At 49.0% G+C, this 25,679-nt stretch overlaps 1 protein-coding gene and 1 pseudogene across 2 annotated transcripts in view; one reads left to right on the forward strand and one right to left on the reverse strand.

The window, feature by feature from the left end:
* Positions 1–1,840: 1,840 nt before the first annotated feature.
* Positions 1,841–25,679, forward strand: part of MON2 (MON2 homolog, regulator of endosome-to-Golgi trafficking) — a 182,700-nt gene continuing 158,861 nt past the window's right edge. For both annotated transcript variants that reach the window (XM_038761242.1, XM_038761249.1), the window contains exon 1: positions 1,841–1,951. In XM_038761242.1, coding sequence (XP_038617170.1) covers positions 1,841–1,951 — 111 coding nt within the window. The remainder of the gene's footprint in view (positions 1,952–25,679) is intronic.
* LOC119924827 lies at positions 10,627–10,743 on the reverse strand (annotated as a pseudogene).

Genomic DNA, 25,679 nt, shown 5'->3' on the forward strand with positions numbered 1-25,679 from the left:
TTGAATGATTGAATGAATGAATGAATGCCCCCCTGCCCTGGCTCGGCTCCGCCCCTCCTTTTCGCCTGAGCCCCGCCCCACCCTCTGGCCCCGCCCCTTTTGCGTCCGAAGCCCCGCCCACCACCAGGGGGCGCCCCCCATTCCCCACGGCCCCGCCCCTCCGCCCTGTCCCCCGCCCGCTTTGCGCCTGAGGCCCCGCCGACCACCAGGGGGCGCCCCCATTCGCCCCGGCTCTGCCCGCTTCGTCCTGTTCCCCGCCCGCTTGGCGCCTGAGGCCCCCCCCACCCCCAGGGGGCGCCCCCCATTCGCCCTGTCCCCGCCCGCTTGGCGCCTGAGGCCCCTCCCACCCCCAGGGGGCGCCCCCCATTCGCCCTGTCCCCGCCCCTTCGCACCCGAGGCCCCGCCCACCACCCTGGCCCCGCCCCCTTTGCCCCGGCGGCCCCGCCCACCTCCAGGGGGCGCCCCCCCCATTCGCCCCGGCCCCGCCCCCTTCGTCCCGTCCCCCGCCCTCTTGGCGCCCGAGGCCCCGCCCACCACCCGGGCCCGCCCCTTCGCCCTGGCCCCGCTCCCTTTGCGCCTGAGCCCCGCCCCAGCCTCCGGCTCCGCCCCCTGGCTCCGCTCCGCCCCGCCCCCGTTTTGCCCGAGGCCCCACCAACCACCAGGGGGCGCCCCCCATTCGCCCCGGCCCCGTCCCGCTTGCCCTAGCCCCGCCCCCTTTGCGCCCGAGGCCCCGCCCACCTCCAGGGGGCGCCCTATTCGCCCCGGCTCTGTCCCCTTCACCCTGTCCCCCGCCGCTTTGAGCCCGAGGCCCCGCCCACTACCAGGGGCGCCCCCTTCGCCCCGGCCCCGCCCACTACCAGGGGGCGCACCCTTCGCCCCGGCCCCGCCCACTACCAGGGGGTGCCCCCCTTCTCCCCGGCCCCGCCCCCTTCGCCCTGTCCCCCAACCGCTTTGCGCCCGAGGCCCCGCCCCATTAGCCCTGGCCCCACCCCCGTTGCTCCTGAGGCCCCGCCCACCACCACCAGGGGGCGCCCCCCATTCGCCCTATCCCCGCCCCATTTGCCCCGGCTCTGCCCCCTTCACCCTATCCCCCGCCCCTTTTGCGCTTGAGGCCCCGCCCACCACCAGGGGGCGCCCCCTTTCGCCCCGGCTCTGCCCCCTTCGCCCTGGCTCCGCCCGCTTGGCGCCCGAGGCCCCGCCCACCTCCAGGGGGAGCCCCCCTTCGCCCTGTCCCCCTCCCGCTTGGCGCCCGAGGCCCCGCCCACCTCCAGGGGGCGCCCCATTCTCCCTGGCCCCGCCCCCTTCGCCCTGTGGCCCACCCGCTTTGCGCTCGATGCCCCGCCCACAACCCTGGCCCCGCCCCACGTATCCTGGCCCCGCCCCTTCTGTGCCCGAGGCCCCGCCCACCACCCTGGGCCGCCCCCTTCGCCCTGGCCCCGCCCGCTTGGCGCCCGAGGCCCCGCCCACCACCAGGGTCCCGCCCCCATTCGCCCTGACCACGCCCCCGTCACCCTGACCACGCCCCCGTCGTCCCGGCCCCGCCCCTTCTCACTGGCCCCGCCCCCTTCGCGCTCCGGCCCCGCCCCTTCTCTCTGACCCCGCCCCTCCGCGCTCGCGGCCCCGCCCTCCCGCCCGCGGCTCCCGGAAGTGGCGCTGACGTGTCCGCGGCGCGCGGCATTGTGGGGGAGCCCGCTAATGGCGGCGGCGGCCGCGTCGTCGTCGTCGTCGTCGTCTGTGGTGACGGGTCCGTCCGGCTGACGGGCCCCGACGTCCGCCCTCCTTGGCCCTCCTTGTCCCCCGCCCCCCGCCCCTTGTCCCCCGTCCCCGTCCGTCCGGGACCATGTCCGGCACCAGCAGCCCCGAGGCCGTGAAGAAGCTGCTCGACAACATGCAGAGCGACCTGAGGGCCTTGTCCCTCGACTGCAAGAAGAAGTTCCCGCCCGTCAAAGAGGTAACAAGAAGAATTGCCGTGATAATAATAACAACAATAAATAATGGCGGGGTTTATTAGCAGCGTGGCTCGGTGGAAGGAGCAATGGCTTTGGAGTCAGAGGTCAGGGGTTCAAGTCCCGCCGTGTGACTTTGGGCAAGTCACTTCACTTCTCTGGGCCTCAGTTCCCTCATCTGGAAAATGGGGATGAAGATTGTGAGCCCCCTATGGGACCACCTCATCACCTTGTAACCTCCCCAGCGCTTAGAACAGTGCTTGGCACCTAGTAAGTGCTTCACAAATACCAAAATTATTGTTATTGTGTGAGCCCCCTACGGGACAACGTCATCACCTTGTAACCTCCCCAGCGCTTAGAACAGTGCTTTGCACGTAGTAAGTGCTTCACAAATACCAAAATTATTATTATGTTTGTCCCCAATGGGACAACCTCATCACCTTGTAACCTCCCCAGCGCTTAGAACGGTGCTTTGCGCTTAGGAATTGCTTCACAACTACCAAAATTATTATGTGAGCCCCCATGGGACAACCTCATCACCTTGTAACCTCCCCAGCGCTTAGAACAGTGCTTGGCACGTAGTCAATGCTTCACAAATACCAAAGTTATTATTATTATTATGTGAGCCCCCCATGGGACAACCTCATCACCTTGTAACCTCCCCAGCGCTTAGAACAGTGTTTGGCACGTAGTAAATGCTTCACAAATACCAAAGTTATTATTATTATTATGTGAGCCCCCCATGGGACAACCTCATCACCTTGTAACCTCCCCAGCGCTTAGAACAGTGCTTGGCACATAGTAAGTGCTTCACAAATACCAAAATTATTATGTGAGCCCCCATGGGACAGCCTCATCACCTTGTAACGTCCCCAGCGCTTAGAACAGTGCTTGGCACATAGTAAGTGCTTCACAAATACCAAAGTTGTTGTTATTATGTGCCAAGCACTGTTCTAAGCGCTGGGGGAGAGTCTTCATCCCCATTTTACACATGAGGCAACTGAGGCCCAGAGAAGTGAACCCACCGTTGGGTAGGGACCGTCTCTATATGTTACCAACTTGTACTTCCTAAGCGCTCAGTACAGGGCTGTGCACACAGTAAGCGCTCAATAAATACGATTGAATGAATGAAATGATAATAATGGTGGTATTTGTTAAGCGCTTACTATGTGCAAAGCACTGTTCTAAGCGCTGGGGGGGATACAAGGTGATCAGGTTGTCCCACTCGGGGCTCACAGTCTTAATCCCCATTTTCCACATGAGGTAACTGAGGCACAGAGAAGTCCAGTGGCTTGCCCAAGGTCACACAGCTGACAAATGACAGAGCCGGGATTCGAACCCATGACCTCTGACTCCCAAGCCCGGGCTCTTTCCACTAAGCCACGCTGCTTCCGGGGATTGTCGCCCTTTATTGCCATATTGGACTCGCCCAAGCACTTGCCCTGCACGCAGTAAGCGCTCAGTAAATGCGCTTGAATGAATAAATGAATACCTTGGCTCTAATGTGGCCTCAAGAGAAGCGGCATGGCGTCATAATAATAATGATGATATTGGTTAAGTACTTTTTAGGTGACAAACATCCTTCTAAGCACTGGGGTAAATACAAGCTAATCAATCAATCGTATTTATTGAGCGCTTACTGTGTGCAGAGCACTGTACTAAGCGCTTGGGAAGTACAAATTTGCAACATTTAGAGACAGTCCCTACCCAACAGTGGGCTCACAGTCTAAAAGGTTACAGGCTAATCAGGTTTGACACAGTCTCTGTCCCACATTCATTTAGTGGTATTTATTGAGCGCTTACTGTGTGCAGAGCACTGGACTAAGTGCTTGAGAAGTACAATTCGGCAACAAATAGAGACGGTCCCTACCCAACAGTGGGCTCACAACCTCAATCCCCATTTGACAGATGAGGGAACTGAGGCACAGAGAAGTGACGGGACCTGCCCAGGGTCACCCAGCAGACAAGTGGCGGAGTCGGGATTAGAACCCATGTCCTCTGACTCCCAAGCCCGGGCTCTTTCTATTAGGCCACGCTGCTTCTCCAAGTGGTTATGGCATAGTGGCGAGAGCCCAGACCTTGGAGCCAGAAAGTTTTAATTCCGCCTCCACCACTTGTCTGCGGTGTGACCTTGGGCAAGTCACCTCACTTCTCTGGGCCTCAGTGACCTCGCCTATACAATGAAGATGATGATGGCATTTGTTAAGTGCTTACTATGTACGAAGCACTGTTCTAAGCGCGGGGCGGGGGGCGGGGTACAAGGTGATCAGGTTGTCCCAAGTGGGGCTCACAGTCTTAATCCCCATTTAACAGATGAGGTAACTGTGGCGCAGAGAAGTTAAGTGACTTGCCCAAAGTCACACAGCTGACAAGTGGCAGAGTCGGGATTAGAACCCATGAACTCTGACTTCCAAGCCTGCGCTCTTTCCACTGAGCCACGCTGCTTCTCTTAAAATGGGGTTTGAGACGGTGAGCCCCCATGTGGGACAGGGACTGTGTCCAACCTGATTAGCTTGGATCCACCCTAGCGCTTAGTACAGTGCCTGGTACAAAGTAAGCACCTTAACAAATACCATTGTTATTATTATTAATTATTATCAACTGGGCCCCAGGAGTCCGGTTGCAGAGGTCAGGTTGGAAAGACTGGCAGACCCGCAAAGTTTTCCCCCTCGAGCCGTCGGTGACCCAGTCTGAGGGCGGTTCATTGAGTTCATATAACCAAGGCACTGCAGACCTTTTCTCACCTGCCCCAGGCCCGGTAATAATAATAAGAATGATGGTATTTGTTAAGCGCTGAGTACGTGCCAGGCACTGTACTAAGCGCTGGGGTAGATGCAGCAAATCGGGTTGGACCCAGTCCCTGTTCCCCCTGGGCCTCACAGCCTCAATCCCCATTTTACAGAAGAGGGAACTGAGGCCCAGAGAAGTGAAGTAACTTGCCCAAGGCCACACAGCAGACAAGTGGTGGAGCTGGGATTAAAACCCAAGACCTCTGACTCCCAGTCCCGGGCTCTATCCACTAGGCCATGCTGAGAGCCCTACGGAGAGCTCACCTCCTCCAGGAGGCCTTCCCAGACTGAGCCCCCTCTTTCCTCTCCCCCTCGTCCCCCTCTCCATCCCCGCCGTCTTACCTCCTTCCCTTCCCCACAGCACCTGTATATATGTATATATGTTTGTGCATATTTATTACTCTATTTTACTTGTACATATCTATTCTATTTATTTTATTTTGTTAATATATTTGGTTTTGTTGTCTGTCTCCCCCTTCTAGACTGTGAGCCCACTGTTGGGTAGGGACCGTTTCTATATGTTGCCAACTTGTACTTCCCAAGTGCTTAGTACAGTGCTCTGCACACAGTAAGCGCTCAATAAATACGATTGATTGATTGATTGATTGGTAGGCTTGGACCCCAAGCTGTCGGTGCTGGGGATACGGCCGGGGGACTTGGATGGACCCCCAGACTGTCCGGGCGGGCGGTGTGGGTTACCACAGAGGGGCTGGGCGCCTCTTCCTCGCATCTGCCTCTCGCAGTTCACAGCTGGGAAAGCAAAACTTCATCTTTAGCCCATTGATTGAGGAAAACTTATATTCCTCCCAGAGCCAACCTTGCTCTGGAACTTTGATGCTACCTAGTAGCTCTTTGGAACATTAGAATGTACACACTAAGTAGTCGTCATTGCATTAATTCTTTTTTTTTTTTTTAACCCTGGTATTTTAGATGGCCATAGTAAACACTGATGTAAATTTGTTGTGGGCAGGGAACACGTCTGCCAACTACGGAGAAGCAGCGTGGCTCAGTGGAAAGAGCATGGGTTTTGGAGTCAGAGGTCATGGGTTCAAATCCTGGCTCTGCCAATTGTCAGCTGTGCGACTTTGGGCAAGTCACTTAACTTCTCAGTGCCTCAGTTACCTCACCTGTAAAATGGGGATTAAGACTGTGAGCCCCCCATGGGACAACCTGATCACCTTGTAACCTCCCCAGCGCTTAGAACAGTGCTTTGCACATAGTAAGCACTTAATAAATGCCATTGTTCAGGCACTTAGTACCATGCTGTGCCCATAGTAAGCGCTCAATAAATACAATTGTTTGAGTGTTTGAGAGTTCGATGCTTTGGGTGAGGAGCGTGTCTACCAACTTGGTTGCACTCTCCCAGGCGCTTGGTACAGTGCTCTGCACATAGTAGGTGCTCAATAAATGTGATTGTTTAATTGATAGTTCAATGCTTTGAGCAAGGAGCATGTCTATCAACTTAGTTGTACCCTCCCATGCGTTTGGTACAGTGCTCTGTAAACATTAAACGCTCAGTAAGTACTATTGATTCATTGGATGCAGCTCATTTTTGAGTAGAATTTGAAGTACTGCACTTTGAAAGGGGCTTTTGTTTCGATTTGTCTTGATTTCCGTCTTATTGTATTTACGAAGCCCCATTGGGTTTGTTCAGTTCTGAGTGGTTTTAGGCCATTTTGAAAAAGTTTCCAAAAGGTTCTGGTAAAAAGGACATTTTATTTTCTTTCTTTTATTCTCAGTGGGTGTAAACCTTTGACAGCATTAAAAAGTTGGTGTGGCGAATTGAATTCGTTTTTTTGTGTGTGTTTTATGTCAACCAAAAGAAAGGTTTTGCAATCTTTGAATCCTAACTTAATCAATCCATAATAATATTGAGCTCATCCAACATGAAAAAAAAGCAAAGAGGCAGATCTGTCATAGTGCTTGTTTTCATTTTGCTCTTTGGAGGGAATGCTGTTGGGAAACTAGGGGAACGTTCCTCCGACAGGACACATCTGTTTGGTTGGAATGTGGGGCTGGGTCAGAAGAACCAATTTTGTGCACACAAGCAAGAGTCCTGCAGGGTGTGAGTGCCACAGTGCCGGTTTCCGTGAAGGCCAGGTTCTTTAGGAGCACAACCCCCTCGTTATGGAAAAACTAATTGTACTTTAACTTTCTGGAGTAAGAACTTACTAATAAAGGCCCTACTGAGAGCTCACCTCCTCCAGGAGGCCTTCCCAGACTGAGCCCCTTCCTTCCTCTCCCCCTCGTCCCCCCTCCATCCCCCCATCTTACCTCCTTCCCTTCCCCACAGCACCTGTATATATGTATATATGTTTGTACATATTTATTACTCTATTTTACTTGTACATATCTATTTATTTTATTTTATTTTGTTAGTATGTTTGGTTTTGTTCTCTGTCTCCCCCTTTTAGACTGTGAGCCGACTGTTGGGTAGGGACTGTCTCTACATGTTGCCAACTTGTACTTCCCAATCGCTTAGTACAGTGCTCTGCACACAGTAAGCGCTCAATAAATATGATTGATAATAAATACTTGGAAGCAGTGTGCCCTAGTGGATAGAGCATGGGCCTGAGAATCAGAGGACTTGAGCTCCAATCCCCGTTCTGCCATGTGTCTGCTGTGTGACCTTGGGCAAGTCACGTCACTGCTCTGGGCCTCAGTTACCTTGTCGGTAGAATGTGGAGTCAATCCTACTTCCACCTACTTAGACTGCGAGAGCCCCATGTGGGACAGGAACTGCGTCCAGCCTGATTAACTTGTATCTAACCCAGTGCTTAGAACTGTGCTCGGCACCTAGTATTATTCCATTATTCCATTAACCATTATTATTCCTATTCTTGGTAGTAATCACAAAAGTACTTGCAATTAAAAGCTATTAAGATTTTACTTCTACACCGTTTCTTTTATCCCTGCATTTGAGGTCAGTGGTTTTAAGGAAACAGTGGCAGTTGTCATCGTGAGAGGCATTCTGCAAACCCCACCATAGACCGTATGAACTGGACACAGGGGTCTCCTTGATTTTTGAAGATGATGCTTTGGGTGGCGAGATGTCATCCACCCTGACCAGGGCCCCCGAGCCCTTTTTCTGATGTCCTGATTGCCCTCGGTGGGGTGGGCGGCAGAGGGGCTGTTAACGCAACCGAGGGGCACTGCTGTCTCCGGTCAAGGCGCCAACACAGAACTACTCCTCTGCGGGCAGGGAACGTGTCTACCAACTCCATTGTACTCTCCCGAGCGCTTAGTCCAGTGCTCTGCATACAGTGAGCGCTCAATAAATACCATAGATTGTTTGATGAAAGATTCCAAGGTGGAGTCAATTCTACCCCCTCCACTTATGCTTCTGACCCAGGCCTTCCCGGACTATGCTCTGCTTTTCTTCAGCTCCCTTCTGCGTCACCCTGACTCGCTCCCTTTACTCTTTCCCCCCTCCCCACCCCACAGTACTTGTGTATTGATGCCTGTTTACTTTTATTGATGTCTGTCGTCCTCCGACCCCCCCCCCCTCCCCCGACTGTGAGCCCATTGTGGGCAGGGACTGTCTCTCTTTATTTGCTGTATTGTACTTTCCAAGTGCTAGTACAGTGCTCTACACACAGTGAGCGCTCAATAAATATGATTGAACAAATGAATGAATGAATGAATGTGCAGATGATTCCCAAATCTCCATTGCCAGCCCTGACCTCTCCCCTTCTCTGCAATCACACATCTCCTCCTGCCTTCAGGATATTTCTGCCAACACCTCAAATTAAACATGTCCATAACTGAACTCCTCATCTTCCCACCCAAACCCTGTCCTCCCGTCTTTCCCATCACTGTAAGCACCACCACTATCCTCCCTATCTCACAAGCCCGTAACCTCGGCATTGTCCTCAACTCTCGCTGGTTCCACCCACACGTTGTCTGCCGAGTCCTGTCACTTCTGCCTTCACAACCTTGCTAAAATCCGCCCATTCCTCTCCATCCAAACCACTACCATGTAAATCCAAGCATTTACCCTATCCCGCTTTGATTGCTACACCTGCCTTCTCACCGACCTGGCCTCCCGTCTCTCCGCACTCTTCAAGAATCTCCAGCGACTGCCCATTCACCTCCGCATCCAACAGAAATTCTTAGCCATCGGCTGTAAAGCACTCTATCAGCTCACCCCATAATAATAGTAAGAATAATGATGGCATTTAGTAAGCGCTTACTATGTGCAAAGCACTGTTCTAAGCGCTGGGAAGGTTACAAGGTGATTAGGTTGCCCCGTGGGCGGCTCACAGTCTTTAACCCCATTTTACAGATGAGGGAACTGAGGCACAGAGAAGTTAAGTGACTTGCCCAAAGTCACACAGCTGATGAGTGTTGGATCCAGGATTTGAACCCATGACCTCTGACTCCAAAGCCCGGGTTCTTTCCACTGAGTCACGCTGCTTCTTTATCTTACCTCACCTCACTGATCTCCTCCAGCCCAGCCTGCACACTCCACTCCTCTAGCTCCAGCTTGCTCACCGGGCCCCGATCTTGTCTATCCCATCATTAACCCCATTGCCACATCCTTCCCCTAGCCTGGGACTCCCTCCCCCTCTGTATACACCCAACCACCCCCTCCCCACCTTCAAAGCATTATTTAAGGTCACATCTCCTCAAAGCGCTTAGTACAGTGCTCTGCTCAATAAATACGATTGATGATCTCCTCCAGGAGGCCTTTCCCGATGAAACCCTCTTTACCCCAGCTCACCCTCCCTTCTGTTTCATCTGTGCACTTCGATCTGTGACCTTTGGACATTTGTTATCTGCCCCAACCCCATAGCACTCACGTACGTAACTTCAAATGATATAATGTAGATCGTAAGTTACGTCTTCATATCAACATTCACGTCTGCCTCCCCCTCTAGACTGAAAGCTCGTTATGGGCAGGGAATGGGTCTGCTAATTCTGCTCTATCGTACTCTCCCAAGTGCTCGGGTCTGTGTTCTACACATAAGTGCTCAGTAAATACCATTGATTGAATGATTGATGTCTGGATCAAAGGGAGTGGGAGGAGAAGGATCATCTGCTTGTAGTTCCCAAGCGCTTAGCACAGTGCTGTGCACACAGTAAGCGCTCAATAAATACGATTGAATGAGTGAATGAACCTGCTAGCAGCAGAACAAGCACTTGGGTTTCCTGTTGTGGTTCAGGTTGAGCTTGCACTGTGCCCCTGCACACTGGGGCCACTCGGAGCCAACAGCAAGTCCTGCTAAGTGGCCGGCACTGGAGGGAACACATTCTGTGATGGCAGAATAAAGCACACCAAGGCGTCTTACACAATCCGGACCATTTTCTCGCAAAGGCGCTCTTACAGTGTAATAGTAATAATAATAATAACAATTATATTAATATAATATTAATAGGATAATTATTAGTGAGAAGCAGCATGGCTCAGTGGAAAGAGCCCGGGCTTTGGAGTCAGAGGTCATGGGTTCCATTTCCGGCTCCACCACTTGTCAGCTGTGTGACTTTGGGCAACTCACTTAACTTCTCTGTGCCTCAGTTCCCTCATCTGTAAAATGGGTTTAAGACTGTGAGCCCCCCCGTGGGACAACCTGATCACCTTGTAACCTCCCCAGTGCTTAGAACAGTGCTTTGCACATAGTAAGCGCTTAATAAATGCCATTAAAAGATAATAATAATTGTGGTGTTTGTTAAGCACTTACTGTGTGCCGGGCACTGTTCTAAGCACTGGGGTGGATACAAGCAAATTCATTCAGTCGTATTTATTGAGTGCTTACTGTGTGCAGAGCACTGTACTAAGCTCATGGGAAGTACAATTCAGCAATAAAGAGAGACAAGTCCTGCCCACACAGGGCTTACAGTCTAGAAGCGGGGAGACAGACATCAAAATAAGTGAACAGGTATTAATATAAAGCATACAGCACCCTATTCCCGGGCGGTCTCCCATCCGAGGACCAACCAGGCCCGACCCTGCTTAGTTTCCAAGATCAGATGAGATTAGGCACGTTCAGGATGGTATGGCCGTCCGATCGGACATGGTCCCTGTCTCATATAGCTGTCTCAATCCCCATTTTACAGGTGAGGTAGCTGAGGCACACAGAAGCAAAGTGACTTGCCACACAGCAGACAGGTGGAAGAGCAGGGGTTAGAACCCATGACCACCTGATTCCCTGGCCCGGCCTCTATCCACTCCACCAAGCACATCATAGAGAACCTGTCACTTCTTTGTTCAGTGTTTAGTACAGTACAGTGAATCGTACTCAGTGGCTGCTCAGCCAATATTACTACTACTACTAGGGAAAACTGGAAGGAAAGTAACAGTAGTAATAATAATTATGGTATTTGTTAATTACTATATGCCAGGCACTGTACTAAGCGCCAGGGTGAATACAAGCAAGTCGGGTTGGACACAGTCTCTGTCCCACGGGGGGCTCACAGTCTCATGTCTTACGCCGTCGAGTCGTCTCCAACCCGTAGCGAAGCAAGGGAGTGTAGTTCCTCTAGACTGTAAGCCCAGTAGGGACCGTCTCTATATGGTGCTGACTTGTACTTCCCAAGCGCTTAGAACAGTGCTCTGCACACAGTAAGTTCTCAATAAATGTGATTGATTGAATGAATGAATGAATGGGTGGGGAATGGGTCTACAACCCTGTCATATTCTCCCAAGTGCGTAATAAAGTGCTCTGCACGCAGTAAGCATTCGGTACCATTGATTAATAGTTCTTTTGGCTAACCTTGATTTCCCCCAGGAAACCCAGCGTACAGGTAGCAAATGTTAAAGTAGTAAAATCTGGCTTCCATCCACCGAAACTGCCCTCTCAAAGGTCACCAGTGACCTCCTGCTTGCCAAATCCAAAGGCTCCTGCTCTATCCTAATCTTCCTCGACCTCTCAGCTGCCTTCGACACTGTGGACCACCCCCTTCTTCTCAACATGCTATCTGACCTTGGCTTCACAGACTCTGTCCTCTCCTGGATCTCCTCTTATCTCTCTGGCCATTCATTCTCAGTCTCCTTTGCGGGCTTCTCCTCCCCCTCCCATCCCCTTACTGTAGGGGTTCGTCAAGGTTCAGTTCTTGGTCCCCTTCTGTTCTTTATCTACACTCACTCCCTTGGTGAACTCATTCGCTCCCACAGCTTCAACTAATAATAATAATAATAATAATGATGGCATTTGTTAAGTGCTTACTATGTGCAAAGCACTGTTCTAAGCGCTGGAGGGGGGATACAAGGTGATTGGGTTGTCCCACGTGGGGCTCACAGTCTTAATCCCATTTTACAGATGAGGTAACTGAGGCACAGAGAAGTTAAGTGACTTGCCCAAGGTCACACAGCAGACATGTGGCAGAGCCAGGATTAGAACCCATGACTTCTGACTCCCAAGCCCAGGCTATTTCCACTGAGCCACGCTGCTACTCTCAACTATCATCTCTACTCTGATGACACCCAAATCTACACCTCTACCCCTGCTGTCTCTCCCTCCCTTCAGGCTCATGTCTCCTCCTGCTCATGTCTTCCTCCTCCTTGGATGGAGAGGAAAGGGCAGATCTTGGCGATGTTGTGGATGTGAGACCAGCAGGTTTTGGTGACGGACTGGATGTGAGGGGTGAACAAGAGAGCAGACTCGAGGATGACACCAAGGTTGTGGGCTTGTGAGACGGGAAGGATGGTAGTGCCATCAACAGTGATGGGAAAGTCAAGGAGAGGGCAGGGAGGGAAGATAAGGAGTTCAGTCTTGGACACACTGAGGTTTAGATGGTGGGCAGACAACCAGACGGAGATGTCTTGACAGATGAGGTAAGTGAGGCCCAGAGAGGTGAAGTGACTTGCCCAAAGTCACACAGCTGACAAGTGGTGGAGCCGGGATTTGAACCCATGACCTCTGACTCCAAAGCCCAGGCCCTTTCCACTGAGCCACGCTGCTTCTCTATGGAGGTTGTGGTCTTTGTGGAGAGGATATGATTACTCTCCACAGAGAGCTATAGAGTCTAGTTGCGTAGGCAGAATTAAAATCATTAATAGTATTTATCGAATGTTTCCTCTGCACAGTGCACCATGCTGAGCACTTGGCAGGGTACAGTAGTAGACTTTATCACTGCCCTCAAGGAGCTTACAATTTACAAGTAGAATAGTGTGTCCTAAGGTGTGTACAAGTTCAATAAGAAGTAGTGGAGTCAAACATGCTGAAATGACAGTAGGGATGTAATGATCCAGAGAGCAGAAAAATGTACCGGGAAAACCTCCTGGAGGAGGAGGGGGTTTTCAGAGGGGATTTGAAAATGGCCAGATTTGTGGTCCGACAGATTTGAAGCAGAGAGGGCAGGGCGTTCCAGCTGTGAAAAGGGAAATGAGCCATGCCCTCCGTAGGTTTAACGTGGCCCCTCCTAAAATTGTACTTGAAGCAAAAGTGCGGCTTTCCGTGGTTGCATTTATTAGAAATGACTGTTTGGAAAATGTAGTAATTGCTCTTTTTGGAAATACAGTTGAAACAGTAAAAAAAAAAAATCCAAAACAAAGCAATAGCATCTGGTCCTTTTTATGGTTTTATTGCCCAAGTTGACAGTGTCCAAGATTTTTTAGGTGATCTGACTTAGAGGATGCCTTTGTGGGCTCTAGAGGAAAATGCTAAGACAGCTTCCCTGTTTGGGATTCGAAGTTTCGTCTTCCGAAGAGCTGGTGGGAATATGTAGAAAACAGGCCGCGGTTGGATTTTTTTTTTACATTAGTCATTTCTGACAGTATTTTTATGCTTGGGCATATTTGCTCAGGTCCATCAAATGCTAACCACACTGGGATGTGAAGAGAGTCGCAAAGGAAGCATAGAACACTGTCGTTCATTTTCCAAGATGCTGCCACTGACAGTGGAATTGTATCCTTGGGTACAAGTGTGTACAATTGTGTATCCTTGTGTGTGGCTGTCAAGACAGACCGGTAACCCATCCTGGGTCCTTCTAGCTAATGGTTAGGTGTTCGGAGAGTTTGTCACTGTTTTCAAGATTTCCTTCCCCACATCCTCCTCCCCACCCCCAACCCATCTACCCCTATTCCCAAGGCCTGAAGCAGCTTGGCTCGGTGGAAAGAGCACGGGCTTGGGAGTCAGAGGTCATGGGTTCAAATCCCAGCTCTGCCAATTGTCAGCTGTGTGACTTTGGGCAAGCCGCTTAACTTCTCTGTGCCTCAGTTACCTCATCTGTAAAATGGGGATGAAGACTTTGAGCCCCCCGTGGGACAACCTGATCACCCTGTAACCTCTCCAGCACTTACAACAGTGCTTTGCACATGGTAAGTGCATAATAAGCAGCGTGGCTCAGTGGTAAGAGCACGGGCTTTGGAGCCAGAGGTTCGAATCCCGGCTCCGCCACGTCTGCTGTGTGACCTTGGGCAAGTCACTTAACTTCTCTGAGCCTCAGTTACCTCATCTGTAAAATGGGGATTGACTGTGAGCCCCACGTGGGACAACCTGATCGCCTTGTATCCCCCAGCGCTTAGAACAGTGCTTTGCACATAGTAAGCGCTTAACAAATGCCATTATTATTATTATTATTATTATTAATAAATGCCATAAAAAAGGCCTCAAACTCAGGGACTGTAGTTGTTCTCTCAAACTCAGGGTGCCAGGCTGGTCTGTATGCTCTGTAGAAACGAGGGAGGTTGTCTGGGGAAGAGCCTGGTCTGGGATTTGGGACCTGGGTTCTAATCCTGGCTCGGCAAGTGACTGCACTTTTGGGGCCTCAGTTTCCTCATCTGAGAAATGGGGGTGAAATCCCCCTTTTGTTGTTGTTATTACTGCCATTATTAATAATATTAATATTATTAGTAGTATTTTTCCTCTGGTCAAAGTAGAAAGCGAATGCCTCCGGGTGTGCTCGTTTTCTAACTTGATCCAAATGTCTTGTTAGAGGTCTTTTGTCCCCCCTATTTGCTCAGGTCGGGAGGAGCTTTGAGGTGTCTGTTCCTTTTTTCCAAAAGTGGGTAGCAACCAGACCAAGTCACGAATGAGCTCTGCCTTAGCTCGGGCTCGGTGATGATGTGGCAGGTAGTCTTTCAGACTGTTTATGTTGCTATTGGAAGTTGAGTTTTCCTTTTCCAGTAAGACTACTGTCATGATCTCATGGGGTGCCCAAAGGAAATACAGTATAAGTCACAGTACTGGCCATCAAAGAATTTTAATTTTGTGGCTGTAGACATGACTTACAAGAATGGGCATACGTTTATGCACAAACCACAGATGTGCGGAAATCTATTTACAGATTTTTTAACATTTTCAATTTGTACTTCCCAAGCGCTTAGTACAGTGCTCTGCACATAGTAAGCGCTCAATAAATACGATTGATTGATTGATTGATTGATTATTTGTTAAGCACTTACTGTGTGCCAGGCACTGTACACTAAGCGCTGGGTGGATCCAGCGTGGCTCAGTGGAAAGAGCCCGGGCTTTGGAGTCAGAGGTCGTGGGTTCAAATCCCAGCCCCACCACTTGTCAGCTGTGTGACTTCGGGCAAGTCACTTCACTTCTCTGGGCCTCAGTTACCTCATCTGTAAAATGGGGATTAAGACTGTGAGCCCCCTGTGGGACAACCTGATCACCTTGTAACCTCTCCAGTGCCTAGAACAGTGCTTGGCACATAGTAAGCGCTTAATAAATGCTTCTAGACTGTGAGCCCGCTGTTGGGTAGGGACCGTCTCTATATGTTGCCAGCTTGTACATCCCAAGTGCTTAGTACAGTGCTCTGCACACAGTAAGTGCTCAATAAATACGATTGAATGAATGAATAAATGCCATCATTATTATTATTATCCAAGCCAGTCAGGTTGGACATGGTCTGTGGCTCGCGTTGGGGCTCATCGTCATAATCCCCATTTTACAGATGAGGTCATTGAGGCCCAGAGAAGTGAAGTAACGTTCCCAAAGTTGCGTAGCAGTCAAGTGGCAGAGCTGGGATTAGAACCCAGGTCCTCCGAACCCCCAGACCCGTTTTCCTGTCACTGGGCCACTTCTCAGGCCACAGGCGCCTGGAAATCTCTAAATGGAAAGTTACCGAAGTGCAGAGAGGAACACATGGAAGACTCAGAGACAAGTCTTTGTAGTCTGGGAGGGCAAATTCTACAGCTTTTCAAATTCTAGTGATTCAGTTGTTTTGATTCTCAGTGCAGGCGCACCTCCGACAACAGAGTCCCTGTGTTCCTGCAGGCTGTCTCTCAACTGGTTTTTCAGTGCTGGATAGACGGTTAGGGGGAAGATGTTTCCAAAACAGTGGAAAAATACATGGTTTCTGTCACACTAGATCAAATTCAGGAAGGTGGGGTAAAATGGAGAAAGCTTCCAAAGCCTGTTTAAGGCCTTTCACTCTTTTTTTTTGACAGTTCAGTCGTTCCTTAGCCTCATTCGGGCAAAAGTATTTATTAAGAACTTTCTGTGGGCAGAGAACTGTACTGATCACTTGAGAGTGCGATGAAATGAGCAGGCCTAATCCTTGCCCTCAGTGACCTTCCAGTTGAACGGGGAGGTAGATACTAAGCTAAATTACAAATATAGAGAACTGAAAAAAGATATAAACATGAGGACCCAAGTGCTGAGGTGGTTTATTAGTGGTATTTGTGAAGTGCTTACTCTGTGTCATATCTATTCTATTTACTTTATTTTGTTAGTATGTTTGGTTTTGTTCTCTGTCTTCCCCTTTTCGACTGTGAGCCCACTGTTGGGTAGGGACTGTCTCTATATGTTGCCAGTTTGTACTTCCCAAGCGCTTAGTACAGTGCTCTGCACATAGTAAGCGCTCAATAAATACGATTGATGATGATGATGATGTGTCAGGCACTCTAGTAACTGCTGAGGTAGATACAAATAAATCAGGTGCTACATGGGGCTCAGTCTTTTTTATTCATTCATTCATTCAACCGTATTTATTGAGCGCTTTCTGTGTGCAGAGCAGTGTACTAAGCACTTGGAAAGTACAAGTTGGCAACATATAGAGACGGTCCCTACCCAACAACGGGCTCACAGTGTAGGAGGAGGAGACAGACATCAAAACAAAACACGTGGACAGGTCATTTGTTCAATTGTATTTATTGAGCGCACAGAGCACTGTAATAAGCGCTTGGGAAGTACAAAGCGGCAACATATAATTTACAATTTACAGATGAGGGAACTGAGGCACAGAGAAGCAAAGTGACTTGCTCAAGGTCACACAGCAGACGAGAGGCAGAGCTGGGATTACAACTCAGGTCCTTCTGACTCCCGAGCCCCCCTATCGTATCCCCTGACGTGGCAATGTTGGCGGAAGACGAAGTGGAGGGATTGGAAGGTCATCAGAAAAGGCCTCATGGAGGTAGGGAGAATTTTGAAGATGGGGACAGAGTTGTGGTGTGTGGTATTTGAAGAGGGGAAGGAGCCCCAGGCAGGGGTGGGGTGGACACTGACATCAGCAGCGGACAGAACAGAAGCCCAGAGTGTAGCTTAATGAGTGCGCGGAGTTGTGGTCGGTAGCACCGTTGTTTGAATTTATCCAAGGGGCTGTGGGGGCTCTGGGGACTGTTAACCATACCGAAGATATTAATCCTGAATTACAGCAGAATTTTAACACCTTTCAGTCCAGCGTACCATTTCTCTGCTATGGATGGAGTATTTTAGTTGAAATCTCATTCTGCTTCAAACCTCAACAGCTATTAAGCATCATGTTTTTTCCTCACACAAATGCTCATTGAGCATTACAAAACCTCTTTTGTGGAATGAGGATGGTTTAAGTCTTTGTTATTTGATAGCAAACAGTCAATCTGAATCGGATCTTGTGGTATTAATAAAACAGAGTGCCATTTACCAAATGCTTTAACCTGTTGGTGGCCAAAGTTGTAATTTCCTAATGTTCATTCATTCCTTCATTCAATCGTATTTATTGAGCGCTTACTGTGTGCAGAGCACTGTACTAGGCGCTTGGGAAGTACAAGTTGGCAACATATAGAGACGGTCCCTACCGAACAGTGGGCTCACAGTCTAGAAGGGATGTTAATCTAAGAAATTAGATTAGATTAGATGTTAATCTAAGAAATGATTAGATTAGATTAGATGTTAATCTAAGAAATGCTTTAGCCTTTGGCTGAAAGGACAAACTGAAAAGTTGTCTGTATACCTATCTAAGCTATTTTGTGTAAGTCAATCAGTGGTATTCCTTGATCGCTGCCTGTGTGCAGAGCACTATGCTAAGCGCTTGGGAGAGAGCAATACAACAGAGTTCCTAGACATGTTCCCTGCCCACAAGGAGCTCACAATCTAGAGGGGAAGGCCGACATTAAAATGAATTGCGGATATGTCCGTAAGTGCTGTAGGGGTGAGGTTGGCGTGAATTTCAAGTGTTTAAAGGGTACAAATCCAAGTGCAAGGGTGACACAGAAGGGAGAGAGAATAGGGGAAATGAGGGTGTAATCTCCTCTTGGAGATGTGTTTTTAATAAGGAATCTGAAGGTAGGGAGAGCGGTAGTCTGTCATACCTGAAGGGGGAGGACGTGGACAAAGTGGGGGTGAGGTAGAGGAGATTGAGTTACATGGAGAAGCATTGAACATCGAAGTATCCTGAGGAGGAGCATGGCGTAGTGGATAGAGCTTGGGCCTAGGAATCAGAAGGTTGTGGGTTCTAATTCCGGTTCCACCACTTGTCACTGTGTGACCTGGACACGTCACTTCCCTTTGCCTCCATTACCACATCTGTGAAATGGGGATTGAGACTGTGAGCCCCACGTGACATTCAGTCGTACTTATTGAGCGCTTACTGTTTGCAGAGCATTATACTAAGCTCTTGGAAAGTACAGTTCACTTACAGAGACAAGCCCTGTCCACAGTGGGCTTACGATCTAGAGGCATAAGGACTGTGTTCAACCCGATTTGCTTGTATCCACCCCAGCACTTAGTACACTGCCTAGCTCATAGTAAGCACTTAAATACCACAATTATTATTACACTGAGCGTGTTGGATTTAGAGGAGTGAAGTTTGTGAGCGGGTTATTGTGGGAAATTAGCAAGGTAAGATAGGAATGGGCAAGGTGATTGAGTGCTTTAAAGCCAATGATAAGGAGTTTCTCTTTGATGTGGAGGTGGATGGAAAATCACTGAAGGTTCTTGAGTGGGGAGACATGGACTTGGTAGCAGTGGTGCTTTGGAGACCCATTTTATGTGTATGTGGGTTGAGTGAGAGAGATGAGTCCAGGTTAAGGCCAAGGTTACAGGCTTGTGAGAAAGCGAGGATGAGAGTGCTGTCCACAGCGGTGGGTAGGGATTGTCTCTACCTGTTGCCGAATTGTACTTTCCAAGCGCTTAGTACAGTGCTGGGCACACAGTAAGCGCTCAATAAATACGATTGAATGGAATGAATGGTGGGAAACCGGGGGAAGATGAGGAGTTCTGGCTTGGACCTGTTAAATTTGAGGTGTCTGCAGAACAGTTAGGTAGAGCTATCCTGAAGATAGGAGGAAATATGAGACTGCAGAGAAGTGGATTTGGGAATCACCAGCGTAGAGGTGGTAGTTGAAGCTGTGGGAGTGAATGAGTTCTCCCAGGAAGTGGAATAGAAAGGGACCCAGAACGGAGCCGGACTGAACTTGAGGGAGTCTCACATTTAGGGGGTGCGAGGCAGTGGAGGGCCCCACAAAACAGACTGAGAATGAATGGCCAGAATGATAGAAGAATCAGGAGTGCAGGAGAGTGCAGCTCAGTAAAGCCAAGTTTAATGTTCCAGTATTAGCCATAAACAATGATAATTCCTTGCCTTCATATTTTAATTAAATCAAGACTCTCATTTAAAAATTGGGAGACAATTTGGAGGGGAAAAAATCTTCCTCTTCAGTAGTTTTAAAACAACCATAAACAGTGAGTTCAAAAGTGAATTGAGTTGGGGAAGAAGAGTAACAGTTTTAAGAAACGTCTGATTGACCGAGACTCACTTAATTTGAATGTGCTGGGTTACTGAAATTGAACATTTTTTGCATTTATTTTTTTTTAATAGTGTTCATTAAGTCCTTACTATGTGCCAGGCACTGTACTATGCACTGGGGTAGGTACAAGCTAATCAGGTTGGACACAGTCTACATCCCACATGGGGCTCACAGTCTTAATCCCCATTTTACAGGTGAAGTAACTGAGGCTCAGAGACGTGAAGTGACTTGTCCAAGGTCACACAGCAAACAAGTACTAGAACCAGAATTAGAACCCAGGTCTTTGGACTCCAAGGCCTTTGTTCTATCCACTAGACCACACTGCTTCTCTGTATAAAACAGCTCTGAGAAGAGGTCTATGTTGTTCTGATGATTTTGACACCTATCTACATGTTTTGTTTTGTTGTCTGTCTCCCCATTCTAGACTGATGAGCCTCTTGTTGGGTTGGGACCGTCTCTATGTGTTGCCGACTTGTACTTCCCAAGCGCTTAGTACAGTGCTCTGCACACAGTAAGCGCTCAGTAAATATGATTGAATGAATGAGTAAACGAACCATTCAAGGAGTTTACAGATGGGTTGATAAGATGGGGAGATATGAATATGTTTGAAAAGCAGTGTGGAAGACGCCACTGGAGAATGAACAGTTGAAGATGGAGGTCTGGGAGGGAATAAAGGAGGGGAAAAGTGTAATTCTTATACTGTGGCCTACCAGGTAAGCTTTAAAGCTATATTGGAACAGTCTTGTAAATAAAAAGCCTCAAATAATATTATAGTTTCTTTTTTAGAAAAACACCATGTAATGTAAAACCATTTTTTGTATCAGTGAGAAGCAGGGGACTGAGTTCTTGAGGGATTACAATTTTGGTAAGAATTTAAGAACATGCATCTCAGTATTTGGGATCTTCATCTGTCTGGGAGCCCCGTCCGAGCTTAGCCGGCCAGGGCGAGCCAGCAGGACCAAGTGGAACCGAGCTGGTTGTCAGCCAAACTAGCCACATCCTCCATAGCAACACCCACCCCTCAAATCCAGCCTCGTCGTGTCTTCCCCCCCCAAAATGCCCCGACCTCCCCACTCCATGCTTCCTGTTCCCTGTCAATCAAGTGTGAGGAGGAACCGAAAGGGGCTAAATGTGTGTTTTGCGTCCTTTTTGTTTTGAGTTTGATTTGTTCAGCCATGCCTCACGGAAGCTGTTGGCCTCGCCGGACCAACACGCCTTTATAAAGTGCAGTGTTTGTGAGGGCCGATCCTGGAATTTTGGACGCGTCCGGTTCGGGCGGGGCCGGGGTGGAAGGGCCACGTCTCCATGGAATTTTTCCCCGGGACCGTGTACTGCTCCTGTTTGTCTCCCTCTCCCTAAGATTGAGAACCCCCTTTGCAGTGGGGACAGTGTCTCATCCGATAGTATCTACCCCAGTGCCTAGCACTGCGCTTCGCATGTAGTAACCGCTTAGCAGATGCCGCAGTTGTCGCCATTACACTGTGTGAGCCTCTAGGTAATAATAATGGTGGTATTTGTTAAGCGCTTACTATGTGCAAAGCACTGTTCTAAGCACTGGGGAGGTTACAGAGTGATCAGGTTGTCCCAGGGGGTGCTCACGTTTTAATCCCCATTTTACAGATGAGGTAACTGAGGCCCAGAGAAGTCAAGTGACTTGCCCAAAGTCACACAGCTGACAGTAGATGTGTGTGAGAGGGTGAACGAGGAGCACCTCCTTGAATGTCTCTGGGCCTCCTCTTTTCTTGTCTCTGCTGCTTGCTGTCTCCTTAAATCTGAGGGAGGGGTGGTGGTAGGGAAGAGAGGTGCAGAAACTGACTCCATTCACTAGGACTGTGTTCTCTGCTCTGCGGGCAGGGAAAGGTCACAGGTCACTGAGGCTTTGGTGACTTACAGAAGAGCAAAGGCCTTAGAACAAACCTTTGAAGACCAATGGGCAAGAGGAGACTATGCTTTGTTAAGGGAGTCCCAGCCTTCTCAAGCTGTGTTAGAATGTGTACGTGTGTGTTTGTGTTTATAGAGGTGTGGGGCAGAGGTAAGTCGGTTACATTTTATTGAAACAGTGCTGTGTAAATTCACTTTCTAGAAGGTTCCTTTGTAAAGCGAACCACCATACAGAGTGTAAAGGAAAATGAAATCATTCTCCAAAGGCAGAGTACACATGAGATCAGGAAAAGTTAGTTCGGCTCCATTTCCAGATGTGTAATGAGCAGCTTCCGGCCCTGCTTCCATTAGTTCCAGAGAGGAAGGAAGTCTTTCCCGTTGGAATTGCTGCTTCTTTCCCCTGCCAGCCAGGCCCCTTTTCTTTCTCCAGCCAACCTCCCTCAAACCTCCTCCACACCCTTGAGATTTAGACTGTTTTAAGGTGCCTCTCTGTACCACTCATGACTCAAACTGGCTCCTTCCTCCCAGAGATCTGGATGGGGGAAGGTAGGGTAATGTAACATCAGCATTCAACTCAGCTCAGCGGAGCTAGGGGAGGAGGGTTTTCCCCAATTATTATTTCCACTTTAATAGTAAATAATAATGATAATGGTATTTGTTAAGCACCTACTATGTGGCAAGCACTCTCCTAAACACTGGGATAGATACAAGGTTATCAGGTTGTCCCACGAGGGGCTCACAGTCTTCATCCCCATTTTACAGGTGAGAAGTTAAGTGACTTCCCCAAAGTCATGCAGCTGACAAATTTATTCATTCATTCATTCAATCGTATTTATTGAGCGCTTACTGTGTGCAGAGCAGTGTACTAAGTACAAGCTGGCAACAAATAGAGATGGTCCCTACCCAACAACGGGCTCACAGTCTAGAAGGGGGAGACAGACAACAAAACATGTGGTCAGGTGTCAAGTCAGAATAAATAGAAGTAAAGCTAGAAGCACATCATTGACAAAATAAATAGTAAAAATAAATAGAGTAATAAATCTGTACAAACATATACAGGTGCTGTGGGGAGGGGAGAAGGTAGGGCGGGGGCATGGGGAGGGGGAGAGGAAAAGGGGCTCAGTCTGGGAAGGCCTCCTGGAGGAGGTGAGCTCTCAGTAGGGCTTTGAAGGGAGGAAGAGAGCTAACTTGGTGGATGTGTGGAGGGAGGGCATTCCAGGCCAAGGGAAGGACGTGGGTGGGACAGGCAAGAATGAGGCACAGTGAGGAGGTTAGCGGCAGAAGAGCGGAGGGTGCGGGCTGGGCTGGAGAAGGAGAGAAGGGAGGTGAGGTAGGAGGGGGCGAGGGGATGGACAGCCTTGAAGCCGAGAGTGAGGAGTTTTTGCTTTATGCGTAGGTTGACTGGTAGCCACTGGAGATTTTTGAGGAGGGGAGTAACATGCCCAGAGCGTTTCTGCACAGAGATGATCTGGACAGCAGCGTGAAGTATAGACTGAAGTGAGGAGAGACAGGAGGATGGGAGATCAGAGAGGAGGCTGATGCAGTAATCCAGTCAGGATAGGATGAGAGATTGAACCAGCAAGGTAGCGGTTTGGATGGAGAGGAAAGGGCGGACTTGGCGATGTTGCAGAAGTGAGACAAGTGGCAGAGCTGGGATTAGAACCCATGACCTCTGACTTCCAAGCTCATGCTCTTTCCACCAAGCCAAGCTGCTTCTCTAAATATTCCTATAGCCCACCACTCAGGACCCCTGGTGATTAAGTAAAGAGAGGGATGTTCAAATGTCAGTTACCCACAGAGTCGAGAACAGGTTTTCCCTCTTGTTCATCATTCCTTTCCTGTAAATACTAGTTTGTCATGTTTTGAACATACTTTACATTTCATAGGGGAATTTTAAAAGTTGCATAAAACTGACCTCCTTAAGACCAATTTTGAGGGGCGTGTTTTTCCTTTCCTAGACAAATGGCACTGTGCAGTGATGGAGGTAGGGAAAAGGGTGGCAGGAATAATAATAATAGTAATAATAATTGTATTAAGGACTTATTCCAACTCCATTGCATTGTAAAAAAGAAGGTGATATATGTTAAGCGTGTACTGTGTGTCAGGCAATGTACTAAGCACTGGGGTGGATACGAGCAAATTGGGTTGAACATAGTCTCAATCCCCATTTTACAGATAAAGTAACTGAGGCCCAGAGAAGTGAAGTGACTTGCCCAAGGTGAGACAGTGACAAATGGTGGAGCCAGGATTAGAACCCATGACCTAATGGCTCCCAGGCCCATACGCTATCCACTGTGTCATGCTGCTTCCTACACTTGTACTCTCCCAAGTGGTCAGTACAGTTCTGTGCCCGTAGTAAGTGCCCAATAAATAGCATTGATTGATACCAAGTACTGGGGTGGGTACAGAGAAGGAGAAGAAGAAGAAGGAGAAGCAGCGTGGCTCAGTGGAAAGAGCACGGGCTTTGAAGCAGTGTGGCTCAATGGAAAGAGCACAGGCTTGGGAGTCAGAGGTCATGGGTTCTAATCCTTGCTCTGCCACTTGTCAGCTGTGTGACTTGGGGCAAGTCACTTAACTTCTCTGTGCTTCAGTTACCTCATCTGTAAAAATGAGGATTAATACTGAGGCCCATGTGGGACAACCTGATTACCTTGTATCCCCCCCCCCCCCGCCCCCCAGCGTTTAAACCAGTGCTTGGCACATAGTAAGCACTTAAGAAATGCATTATTATTAAGAGAATCAGCGTGGCTCAGTGGAAAGAGCACGGGCTTTGGAGTCAGAGGTCATGGGTTCAAATCCTGGCTTCGCCAACTGTCAGCTGTGTGACTTTGGGCAAGTCACTTAACTTCTCTGGGCCTCAGTTACCTCATCTGTAAAATGGGGATTAAAATTGTGAGCCCCCCATGGTACAACCTGATCACCTTGTAACCTCCCCATCACTTAGAACAGTGCTTTGCACATAGTAAGTGCTTAACAAATACCATCATCATTATTATTATTATTATTTGGAGTCAGAGGTCATGGGTTCAAATCCCAGCTCAGCCACTTGTCAGCTGTGTGACTTCAGGCAAGTCACTTCACTTCTCTGTGCCTGTTACCTCGTCTGTAAAATGGGGATTAAGACTGTGAGCCCTCCGTGGGACAACCTGATCACCTTCTAACCTCCCCAATGCTTAGAACAGTGCTTTGTACATAGCGCTTAATAAATGCCATTATTATTATTATTATTACAGTGTAGTCAGTTAGTACGCAGTCCTTGTCCCACATGTGGTTCACAGTCTCGTGGGAGGGAGAACTGGTGTTTAATCCCCATTTTGCAGGTGAAGAAACTGAGGATCAAAGAAGTGAAGTGACTTATCAAAGGCCAAACAGCCGGCAAGTGACAGAGCTGGGATTAGAACCCAGGTCTCCTGACCCCTGACCTAAGAGCACCAAGCCCGTGCTCTTTCCACTAAGCCACGCTTACAGTGTATTTAGTTTCAAAATAATCTCTAGGGCTGAAGTAAGGTTATACTGCCTTTGGGTGAATTTAAAATGCATATTTTTTCAGGATGTCATATGTAGGAAGATTTTCTAAACAAAGTGGTTCCATTTGTTTTGTCGGCTGGATAATTTAGGATCGTAATTTTTTTGTGAACTGATTTTGTAGGCTGGCTTTGGAAGACACACAGTCTCCTCATTCAGTGGTATTTATTGAACACCTACTAAGTTGCAAAGCACTGTGCAAAGTACTTTATACTAGGGGCAGCCCAGTAGTAAGAGTATCTATTAATCACTTACTGTGTGCAGAGCATGGTACTAAGCTCAGGGGAAGAAAACGGGATGGAAAATGACGGGCTCCTTGGCCCCCAAGGGACTCACAAAAATAGAATAAAGGGGACGAAGGGGCAAAAATAAAGCAGTCAAAACACAAAAGAAACATTAAAGTCAAAGACAGAGGTAGGTAAGCTCCTTGTGGGCAGGGAGCGTGGCTACCAACTCTGTTGTAGTGTCCTCTCCCAAGCACTTAGTACAGTGCTGTGCACACAGCAAGTGCTCAGTAAATACCACTGATCATTTAATTATATGAATAAAATGAAAGCCAGTGGGGACTGGGGCTAGGAGAACAGAGTGTCAGAGTTCTCAAGGCTCAGTCAGTGGTATTTACTGAGCGTATACTGTGTG

The sequence above is a fragment of the Tachyglossus aculeatus genome, chromosome 2, assembly GCF_015852505.1.
Source record: "Tachyglossus aculeatus isolate mTacAcu1 chromosome 2, mTacAcu1.pri, whole genome shotgun sequence".
Taxonomy (NCBI): Eukaryota; Metazoa; Chordata; class Mammalia; order Monotremata; family Tachyglossidae; genus Tachyglossus; species Tachyglossus aculeatus.